Source organism: Agelaius tricolor, unplaced genomic scaffold (genome assembly GCF_023055355.1).
Source record: "Agelaius tricolor isolate 1412-34295 unplaced genomic scaffold, bAgeTri1.0.p SCAF_1, whole genome shotgun sequence".
In the NCBI taxonomy this organism is placed as follows: Eukaryota; Metazoa; Chordata; class Aves; order Passeriformes; family Icteridae; genus Agelaius; species Agelaius tricolor.
This window is the reverse complement of record NW_027269261.1, coordinates 19383748-19395388: the sequence shown is the minus strand read 5'-3', so window position 1 is coordinate 19395388 and position 11641 is coordinate 19383748. Positions and strand designations below refer to the sequence as shown.

Genomic DNA, 11641 nt, shown 5'->3' with positions numbered 1-11641 from the left:
AGAGAAAATCTGAATCAGCTCTTGTTTAATTTTTATACTGGCAGCTGGTAGTTCAGCATAACCCCAGAGAACCAGTCCTCTTTACAAAACAGAAGAGAAAATGGTGACCACCATTCCCTAAAAGGAAGGAAAAGACACAATGAAACCTCAAATTTTATTTTATCAATTTACACAAATCCACAGCAAAATAAACACAAAATAGCACTATATACAGAGTATTACTTACAGTACATTACAGATTTGATTGGTGTAGTGTGTCAGCTCTGACATGATACTCAGTTACAGTAAATTCCTTTACACAGCTGTACCAGGATAGAGGAATGTAATGCAGCTAAGGAACACTCTGCTTTCCTCAGGCTCCATGATGACCAAATCTCACGCTCACTCATTTCTGCAGAAATGTGAGGTGTTGTCAGGCAAGGTGGTCATGGCACCTGTACAAAACCCCTCTTCCATTTTTCCTTTACAGCTGTTTTAACCTCAGTAATGGAAGTCAGTAAAGAAGTACAATAGAACATAGACCAGGGAATTTTACTGGAATTCTGGCTGTTCTTTGCTCTGTCTGTAGGAAGTAAAACATTCAGTATCAAAGCAAGAATCCTTCACCAGCTGCCTTGGAGTGCAGTGATCAGGAAGTTGGGCTGCAGAACAGATGAAGGAGGCTGTGTGGAGCAAGCCACCTGCATCACCTTTTTGGGGGGGAAGTCAAACTCTTTGATAACAGCAGCACATACTTCAGAAAGATAAGACTCAATTCCAAATTCTGTCTCTAGCAAGGCAGAATATTCCACATGTTTCTTACATGTAATGCAGGAAGAGCAGGTTACAGGATGGAGCTGGTAATTTCAACTGACAAAGACAAAAAGTTTACACCAATTTCATTCTTCTCTCCTAGCTTCCTTCAGACAAGTAGTGAACAGGAGTCACCAATGCCAGATAACCATGTTCAACACCATTCCACTAGTGAAAGTACTCACTATAGGATTCCCTGTAGGTACCATCAATAAAGTGTGGGTTTTAAGGCTAAAGTACTCAGTACTATCAATCTTCAGATAAGTTAGATCAACTTTCTAAGCATTTTTGACTACAAGTTAACATGTGCAGAGATTCATAGCATACTACATCTCCTACAGTGATAAGATGAAGGAAAAATCTTACAGTAAGACATTCCTTGACCTACTTAAATTCAGCAGAGCTTAATAATAATGGAGAGGGATGTAAATCCAGTTGTAGCTGAAGCCCCGTACCCCAGAGACAGCATGGGGAGAGCTAGATTAGAAGCCCATACTCATATGTCTGAAGAGTTGGGTTCTCCTTCCCAGGCTGCTCTCCCTTTTTCCTAAGGCCCCAGCACATTTCATCCTACATCAAGTGCAGTTGTCATTGCCACATAATGCAGTTACAAGGCGTGAGCCCAACACCAGCTCGAGCTTCTGAAAAAGCAGTATTGGCTTTACATGGTAACTTAGAGACAGAGGCTCTTCTTGGGTCTAATTCTGAAGTTGCTTTTGGAAAACAAATCATACATGTAACATTGAAAGTGCAGCAGTTACTGCCAACATGAAATACAGAATTTCACAAGATGTGATTGTGTTGTGAGAGTAAAACTGCTGTCAAATATACCCAATTCAAACAACTGCATAAAGCGCTCAAGTCAGAAATAAATAACAAAGCAGGTCAGATACTGACAAGTGTACTAGAAACTAAACATATTCTTACTAGTGCAAAATTTAAAATATACTCCAATTTAAAATTACCTTCTGAAATTCTGGGATGGGGAGCATTGTTCTTTTTGTTGCTTAACCAGAGCCCTGTGGAATTTTCCTCCCATTAAGTTCAGCTCTGTGTAGGAGCCTGCCCTGCTCCGCCAGTGCTCAGGCGGGAACGGCCTCGACGGCCTCGATGAGGTTGAGGGCCAGGCTGTACTGCCCATGGTTCTCAGGCAGGTGCTCGATCACCTTGCTCACCAGCCTGGCTGTCGTTGTAATTGGCACTTCCACGTTCTGGATTTCCTGGGGGTCCTGTGTGAAACAATAAACTCAGCATCTCAGTCATGTCACAGATAAGCCCTCCAGAACCTTTATAAGACCGATTGCTAATGTTTATAAACAAAATCAAGGTGATGCTTTGACCCATGAAACTGCTCTACCCTCCATGAAACAGAACTACCATGAGGAAAAATGGAGGGAAAACATCCTATTTCCATGAGTAAGAAAGGGCCACTCAGATTTAATCTCTGGCTCGTTGAACAGAAACCTCAGAAAATCCACCTGTTTTCCAAACTGGAGCTTCACTTACCATAGCTTTGAGCCAAGTGCTCAGTGTTGGAGGAAGCCTGGAGAGGAGTTCCATGCCATCCTTGATCTGTCCATGGAGCAGAGCAAAGGCCAGCCTCTGTCCAGCCAGCATGAGCAGCTGGGATGCCAGCACCTCCTTGTCAGCAACCTGCACGAAGGCCTGCAAGCAGAGAAAAGGAAGGAACTAGAAACAGTTTCAGTGTGACAGCTCACTTAGCTGGAGGCCTGAATAGCTGTAACAAAAGAAAGTTCTTGATACTAAAAGGACAAATAGTCTTTGAGACTGTTTCTTATGTTATGTGTTACTGTTACAAAGAACAAGATTGGGAGCTCCAGAGCAGCACAACAGAGAGAATTACTCTGTACTTTACAGAGATTAGCAGGAGCACAAGATGTCTTACAGTCCAGCAACATAATCCCCCCCTCAAGGAAGGGAAGGGATTTTTTTGTCCTTTTTTGTTTTTTTCCTTTCTATCCTAAAAGACATTACAGCCCAAAGAAGGCAATTCCTGAAATTATCAAATATAATGAAATTTAAAAGGCCACGATAGTTATACCAGTAGTGTAACTCCCTGTCATTTCCACTAGTTGCATTACACAGATTCTTGCTGGGAAAATGGAAAAATAAAGGAATTATTAGTCCCGAAAAGGTACTTTTATAGTCTCTGACTTTTCAGCCTGGGGATTTTTTGAGCTTGATACATCTTGCCAAACCCTTCCAGGCATCTTAAATAAGTGAAAAGTAATTTTAGCAGAATACACGACAGTGTTGTAAAATGTTAAAAGTTGTTCTTACCTCTTCACCAAGATGATCCATCCCATAACTGTACAGTTCACAGACATAATGCCTTCTGACCAAATCCTCAGAGATCTGAAGATACTGAGCCAGGTCCGCAGCCAAAGTTGGCCAATTCTTCCCCTTCTCAAAAGGAAAATAATCCTCTTCTGAGACTTCTCTGTCCTTCTGTGACGAACACAGCGTTTGAACCGCTGCACTCACAACTTTGAGCAAGAACTTTGAAGCAAAAGTCACAGGTTACCTCAGGAGTATCTGTAACTTCAGAAGTTTAAGACCTTTCAGTACAGAACTTGTGCCTACCTGCTGTCGTATGGATAACATGTTTGGATCCATATCCCCGCTAGGTAGCAGCTGAATTGATGTTAGGTCTTTGAAAAATGCATTTCTGCCCTAAAATTGAGAACCAAAGACAGGTTTCAGGCAATACAACAAATCCACTCTGATCTAAACAGCCCACTTATTTCTCAAATTTATTTTGTACTGCATCTACTCAAAGAGCAAACTGAGACCTCGAGTAAGAAAAGACAAAAAGAGAATGACTAATAGTAATAGTTGTATGTAGAAGAATGGAGACACAGGAATAGGATCTGATTTTACTGAAGCCATAATATACACTCTTAAATGACAAAAGGTAGTACAATGTTTTCTGTTAACAGATAAACAGAAAAAATACAAAACCAATGGAATTTGACCTGTGGTAAAATACTAAAATCAGACTCAAATGCTTGATGAGAACTTGCAGACAAGAGCCTACATCAAAAGGAAAGTAATATTCTGCATTTATAAATTTCCAGTAAATAATTTAGGAAAAAAACTGAACAGTGTTACAGCATTAAATTATTTTCTCCACAGCAGGAGTTAAACCACAGTCTACACCAGTACTTTGTGTTTAAATTCTCTTAGGATCGAAGTGTGGTTATGATGGGAGGAGGAAAGCTCATTTTTGGGTATCAGGATCAAGCTCTGATTGTAACATACTGCATTTTAAATGCAGTGACTTTTCAAAGTGGTTTGTATGGGTTAAATGAAAAATTATTCATTCTTTTTGAGATGCTGGGAATTCTGCAATAATCAGGAGCAATAATGGATACAACAGTGGCACTAACAACATTTCTGACCTTTAAATACTTATGTTTCCACTGGTTTGGCACTTCTCAAAGCAACCAGAAAACCCTGTCATCCAGTGCTCTGACCATGGAGTATTTTCAGCCCAGCTAATAATTAAAGAGCTGATCTTCATGCAACTGAGGTCACTACAAATCTTTCATTCATAAGGAAGCTCACCAAGTTTGAGTCTCTGCCTGAATTCTGGTGACAATTTCATCAATGCACCACAGTGGACTAAAGGCTTTCATAAAATCATGCAGAAACTGTTTAAAGTGGAAAAGCCAGCAAATATCCCAGATACCAAGAAGGGAGTATCAATTAAGGCAGTATTTCATTATCTGCTTTCTAAGCTATACCTTGCTGTCAAACAGTGACAGTGGCTTCACACCCTTGAGTGAGAGCCTCATGATGGCGTAGAGGACGGTGCAGAGCACAAACTGGTGCTCCACCAGTGGGTAGTGGATGCGCTTCTGCTCCAGGGCCAGCTCCACGATGGACACTGGGCCTTCCACCGACACCCAGGCGTCCTCAGTGTCCAGCACAGGGGCCTGCATCTCATCACTGCTCACGTCTGCCTGCCAAGCAACACACCAGAGCAGTCACACACTAAAAACCTCCTACACTGGCCTGCTCTGCAGTGAAATTTAAAAAAAAAAAACTTCATGTTGTTTAGAATATCATTAACATTTGTCTGAACTGAACAGGACAGAAGTTAGTATAATGACGGTCTTCAAAAATAGATTTTAACCCATCCATTCCTTACTTTCAATGGGAAAAATAAAAATTTACCTCTAGCAAAGTTTGCAGAAGTTCTGAACAGCAGCCAAGAAAAGCTGTCATTGCTGTGTCACTCATCCCTACATCCTGGTAACAAACAGTAAGATTTAAATTGTATCAGCTGGAATTGAAACAGGCTTTCATTAGCTTTTTATGTCTGAGAAGACAGTTGTTGACATAAAATACATAGTTCAGCTCAGTTTCTTAACCTGTTACATTTAAATGTAAACAAATACTTACTGAAGTACAACAAAGAATTAACAGGAGAATTTGGAATGAAGTAAATGTAGCCATTTACAACACCGTATCTCAAATGAAGACTGAATCAAGTAATGCCACCTAATAATTTAATTTTGTGATTATATCAGTTGTCTTCCAAAGAAATTTTAACTAATGATTTTATGCATGAAAATTAACAGTAATTTGTCATCTTATAGTCTCAGGCCTACCCTCTACAGTTCTAATCTGCTTTTTCAGATAAAAATTAATTTATACCACTTAAAATTTGTAACATTTTCTCTAGGGCTATATTTTCAATTTTATTTTCTAACTTTCAAAAATAAATCACAAACCAGTATTAAATTTAAGGCATTTCTAATTAATTCTTCCCACTCAGAGAAAAGTAGTATTACTTGCCCGTCTGCATAATCTGTCCTTTGGAGCTTTTCCAACCTGTTTTTCCAAAAAAAAGAAAAAAAAGGTAAATTGTGTCACAACTAATTTTTCATTATGATATCTGTTACCCACATTTTAACCTTTTATTACTATTTTCCCAATATAAAATGAGAAAATAGCTCAATTACAGGTACATGATGCAGCTCATTGCATATCCTGTTTTCAACAAAAGACTTGATACAAATTGTAAAGGAATGAACATCTATGATGCCCATATTTAGTTCATCCTTCTTAAAACCTAGGATTAGAAATAAGGTCCTCATTCAAATCTCAGACACAGCTAAGAAGCTCCCAGTGATTTCTAGAATGCAGAACTAAAGTTGTAACACCAAGCATGATATTAGGAAGAAACCAGTCAGTTAAAAAAAACCTTTCTCTCCTCTCCTGCAGGTGTTAACTCAGGTAGAAGAGTTATGGTGAAGGATTTGCATAAATGCATGCAGGAAAACTGGAAAAGGGTTTTTGCAGAAGCAACACCTCCTATAACTGTATACAACTGAGCCTATTTCCTAGAAGGAATGGAGAAGAGGATATTCTCCAGTTCTTAGCTAAACAAAAAGCAAAGGCAGAAAATGAGAGGAGAAAAGGAGAAGGAAGACAAGACAGGAGAGCAAATTCTTGCAGGTTTTGTGTTGGAGTTTTATTCTTTAAGTCACTATCCACTTACTAGGAGCACTCTTCCTAAACTGTCTTCAGTAAACAGCCCCACTGCATAGTTATAAAGCATGAAAAAACATGAAGCTTAGCAGGGACAAAAGACCACTTCAATTCAAAGCAGACAGGCTACACACTAGAACAAAAGCTAATTTACAATAGTAGCAACAGTTAAAAGTGCTCAACAACATCCACAAAATCTTCTGTATTTTGCAGAAGAGCTCATGTATATGAAATCTGGACTTGTGGTAGATCCTTGGTAACAGGCACAGGCACTTTATTTATTGTTTTCTAACAAAATGTTACATATGCACACACAGATAATTTCAAACTGTTTCACAAATATTTCTTATTTAGTAGATACAAGCTAAAAAACTGCACTTAAGTCTTCAGAACACGTCACCCAGTGTTGATCAGCTGCCTCTAGTTAATCATCCAACAGATTTGATATTTTAAAGTATGCATTTCATCATCACTTCCAAATGTTAGCTATATAATAAGCCAAATAAACAGTGGTGATTTCTATAGTTAAATCAAAGATATTCCAAATACTTTTTAAAACAAAACACCAAAATGAAAGTTTATACATACTGGGTTTACTTTTCAGTTCGTAACAAAAACAGTCTCAAGACACTGCACTCACCTTGTCCATCAGATATGTGGCAGAGGAAAGCCTTTTTACTATGAATGTATTCCACATCATCAGAGCAATACCTAGAACAATCACAGACTTGTAAACTCCAGGTGAATAGAAAAGGGATCTTATAAGATGGTGAACAAAGCAGGAAAGAATTGTGAATTATCCTCACTGCTTTATACTTCAAGTGCAATTAATAACTTGGTTAAAATATTTTATTATGCAAACTAGGTTAAACATTTTAAGTATACATCAAGAGGGCATCTTATTTGCATACATAAATAGCCTACACAAAGGAAATGGTCATCACCTTCACTGAAACAGGGTATCAAGAACTGCATGAAAAGTAATTGACTGCAACTGATGTTCCATTATTTAAATACAAGTAAAAATTCATTTCAGAGCAATTTTATTTTAAAATGCTTTTAGTTGAACATATCAACTTTATCTAATTGGCTTATTTTCACAATTGTGATGGAAACTCAATTTCACCATGGAAGAGAGATGTGTGGATGTCATCAGAAAATTTTGGGGTGGTTTGGTGGTTTTAATACAAAATGGCCATCACTATTATGAACAGCATTCATTTACTTTAGTCAAACATCCAATCTATTTTACAATTTCATCAAAGATAATTTTTACTAAGAGCATTGTACTTACCATGCTGAATGTGAGCATTAATGATGCATCTTAGATGATCTATAGATCTATTGAGAAAACATGCTTCCTTATGGAAAAAAATAAATGACAGTACAAGTTAATACATTATTCAAAACTTGCTTTAAATGTAACTTACTAATTCTTAAAGGGCCCAGGTAGATTATCTTAAAGCTTTTACTCTGACAGTTATAAAACTAGTAAGTTATTCCGCTGTTGCAATCTTCTCTACCAGTATGTGACAAACATGTGTGCATGGCAAAGTTTGTTTCAGTCATCACGAAGCCAACTGTAATTTCAGGGGTTTTTTAGTATAAAGCCTGCTAACATACTTTTTGCTGAAAGACACCTCCACTGGCTACAATAATTTTTCAAAATCCATTTCTGATAGAAAGAGTAATTTTTACTCAATTTTGCTATGATGGAGTAAGTTTTTAACAAGTCTCTGACAAAACTTCTATTCTACATCAAGTGACGTGGCACAGCTCTAAGGAGTTCTAATTTAACTTTTAACATCATCTGAACTTAGCACAACATTTTCCCTTACAGAAACTATAGGACAGGAGAGGAAAAAAGGAAATTTTTTATTTTCTTTCTTATGACAACTGCCAGCAGTAGCCAGGGAATCTGAGAACATGCAAGAAATCCCTCTTTCTTCCCACAACAGAATGGGTTCTAGTCTAAAAAATTTAGTATTCCGTGACTTGTTTAAGCAGATTTAGAACAGAGAAAAATATGCCTCTGTTTTGGAGTACTGTTTTGTATCTGCAGTACAAACAGCCAAAAGCCTTTTTCAAACTGAACCCAGTTTCCAGACTCCCAGTATTGAGAATCTGATAGCCTAGAAATGTACAGTGACATGCCATTCAGCCTCAGGACATACTCTCATTTTCTCAATTCAATTTCCACTTGCCACAGAAAAATTGCACCTAATAACTGCTTTCAAAGTCAGTCTTATTAACTGATGTTTTGCTGAGCTACCAGAAACTTGTGAAGCTCCTTCTATCGAGTTGGTCTTAACCATTATTCCCTGCAAAAGACACTTTCTTACCTCTGGGTCCTTATTCCACTGCACTATACATTCCCAAGAGCAATGTGCATGGAGTACATCAACTTCAAGACTACATGGAAATTGCTGATATGCTACTTGCAGCAGCTCTAGAAAAACAATATCTGAAGTTAGAAGACAGACCTCTTCCCACTAAAATTTCTGCTACTTCACAACAACAGTCTCTGCAGACTTTTATAATTTAAGAAATTCACATTAATTTCTTACCTAGGATTCTTTCCAAGCCTGTAGCTGCTTCTGGTTCCTCAAGAAAGAGATTATTATGCATTTCTACAGATTCTTCAGTACTATCTGTAGTGTTTTTGTACTGGGCCACATTCAGTATAATTGGACTGAAGCCTTGCCTAAAAACCCATTTTGCTACAGTGTCAGCAATTCCTCCTAGGATGTTGAAAAGAAAAGTAAGAGGTAGAGTAGATTATTTATGGTTCACAATCTAAGGACAAGAGACAATATAGGGTTTTTAACTACCTTTAACTACATACAGGTAACTCTACCAGTTAAAAAATTTGCTAACCTACTGATCAGAAATTTACAATGCAGTCTTTACAGTAATAGCTTTTAACAATTTTAACGCACTGTTCTACATGATTTGCATTGCTTTTTAAATTAAGAATGGTATCCAGCAAAACAATTTCCAGTGCAGAGTACATAATTAAATAGGTAAGGATGGCTCAGAAGTATATTAGAAAGAAAATCAACAATCTCTCCAAGAAAAAAAATGTACCTGTTGCAGTGTGATACCATTTCCTGTTTCACCTATCCCAACCCCCCAGGTGCCAACCTCTCCTTTCCCCTCCCCCTCTGCCCTCCTGCTAAGAGCTGTCCATCAATCTTAACATTCCAGCAGGGTCATGGTGTGGTTGGCAGAAGTTCAAAAGATGCCCCTCAGGTCCAGGCTCATTGGCCTATCCAAGTGTCTGTATCCCTTGAGCCTTCCCCTCCTCCCACCTGGTTGGTCCCTCACCTGTCCCTTCCCCTCCCCCTGTCCCCGGGCTTAAAAGGAGATGAGACCATGCAGTCTAGATTCTTTTGGGAGCTGTTACAAGATTCAGGGATCTATCATCCTGGAATAAAACTCTGGATTAAAACTCTACGATAGAATCCTCTCCTTTCTCTCTTCACCGTCGCCTGAACCTTTTCTATCCGAGGTAAACTGAGTTCCTACTATGCCTGGATTTGTTCCAAGTGCCCAGCTGCAGCATCCAGCCGGCCAAAGGTATCTCTGAGGTGAAACACCACAGCTGCCGCCTTTGGCCCAGCAGCAAGGGTCAGACGAGGCCAGGCACATTCCACCTGGAAATATTGGAATTAATATTCCATATGTACCTTTTCCAGCTTCAAGCAGTTTCTTAACAGACAGTCTGCCCAAAGGCTCAGTCTGGAGTGATGAAACTCTTTTTGTCCTTTTGGTCACTTTGCTGTGCAGTAGTGTTTGAAGTATCAGGCAATCCTCTAACTGTTTCAGCAGAAGTTTCCAATATTCAGTATCAAGGGAGAGTGCTTCCCAGGATTCTGTGTCTGAACCTACAATTATTTGGGAAAACTAACAAAAGATATGAATTGCTTTAGGTCTGTTCATTTTAAAGCACCACAATTTTGTTCATAAAAAATGTATAGCATTAAAATTCAAAACTGTATCCCAAGAGCTAATGCATTTTAAAGAATAATTTACTTCAAAGTATGCATTAACTATTTTGCAAAGATCAATTAACATCCCACACTGCTCATAAGTTGCACATATCCTTCAATAAAAGCCTAAAGGAAATAAAAAGACCTGAAGGATCATCTTACAGTCCCATTTTTAAGTTCATATTCAGCTGAAAAGTGGGTTAGAATACCTTAAAATATTTAATTTTAAATCCTCCACTATATATGATTAATCCTTCCCCAAATATATGATTAATCCACCTACATTTCCATTTCATATCATATTAAAAAATATAGATCATGTACTCAGAAATATTGGATCAACCACATGGCAGTTCTGTGCACTATTTTGTTAATTTCCATATCTATCAGCAAATGCTTTGCCAGGAAACCTAAGAATCTTTCCAGATTGGTAGAAGAAAAGGGGTGGGTAAGATACATGGATTTATGGAAGGGAAATCCTGAAGGAAAAAAATCTGTTACCTTTTCTTTTTAAAGCAGAACAGAAGAAAAAGGGATAAAGTCACGTAGGTTAAGGATAGTATGTTGCAACATATCAACATCTCTATTTTGCAACACTGAAAATTTTGATAAACAGAATTGCAATAGTTGAGGTGAATGCGCAAAAATACTGAAACACTTCCTGTTCTCCAGTTAAAATTTGTAAGGCAGACACAATTAGGGGGCTGGGGCATCTCTCCTACGAAGACGGACTGAGAGAGTTGGGATTGCTCAGCCAGGAAGAGAAAAGGCTCCATGGTGCCCTTACTGCGGCCTTCCCCTACCTAAAAGGGGTCTACAGGAAAGGGACTTTTACAAGGGCAGGTAGTGACAGGACAAGGGGGAATAGCTTTAAAGACAAATAAGGAGGTTTAGATTGGCTATTAGGAAGAAATTCTTTACTGTGAGGGTGGTAGGCACAGGTTGCCCAGGGAAGTTGTGGATGCCCCTTCCCTAGAGTGTTCAAGGCCAAGATAATGATGCTCTTGAGCAACCTGGCCTAGTGGGAGGTGTCCCTGCTCAGGGCAGCAGGGACTCACATCAGATCATCTTTAAAGTGCCTTCCAAGCCAAACCATGTTCTGGCTCTATTTACAAGACTGAACACCACCTACATCCCACCTAATATAATTCAGACACATCTGCCTGGTGCTATTTGGAAATGGAATAATGTTTTCCATGTTGAATTGAAATACTGTATGCAGTTTTACAGCCTTAATCACAACTTGGTAAAGGTATTTAGTGCCAAGAAAACCAAGCATCCATCATGTTAAGGGATAGTAACATAGGTTCTACAAAAATTCAACAGTTACTTAAAAA

At 38.5% G+C, this 11641-nt stretch overlaps 1 protein-coding gene across 3 annotated transcripts in view; it reads right to left on the bottom strand.

The window, feature by feature from the left end:
• Positions 1–140: 140 nt before the first annotated feature.
• Positions 141–11641, bottom strand: part of RAB3GAP2 (RAB3 GTPase activating non-catalytic protein subunit 2) — a 43789-nt gene continuing 32288 nt past the window's right edge. For 2 of the 3 annotated variants that reach the window (XM_071425817.1, XM_071425826.1), the window contains exons 24-35: positions 10002–10218; positions 8880–9053; positions 8655–8761; positions 7607–7673; positions 6953–7023; positions 5617–5652; positions 4993–5067; positions 4560–4778; positions 3397–3486; positions 3094–3312; positions 2299–2457; positions 141–2021 (exon numbers count right to left, since the gene is read on the bottom strand). In XM_071425817.1, coding sequence (XP_071281918.1) covers positions 1875–2021; positions 2299–2457; positions 3094–3312; positions 3397–3486; positions 4560–4778; positions 4993–5067; positions 5617–5652; positions 6953–7023; positions 7607–7673; positions 8655–8761; positions 8880–9053; positions 10002–10218 — 1581 coding nt within the window. In that variant the 3' untranslated portion in view covers positions 141–1874. The remainder of the gene's footprint in view (positions 2022–2298; positions 2458–3093; positions 3313–3396; positions 3487–4559; positions 4779–4992; positions 5068–5616; positions 5653–6952; positions 7024–7606; positions 7674–8654; positions 8762–8879; positions 9054–10001; positions 10219–11641) is intronic. The other variant, XM_071425835.1, reaches the window with a different exon arrangement.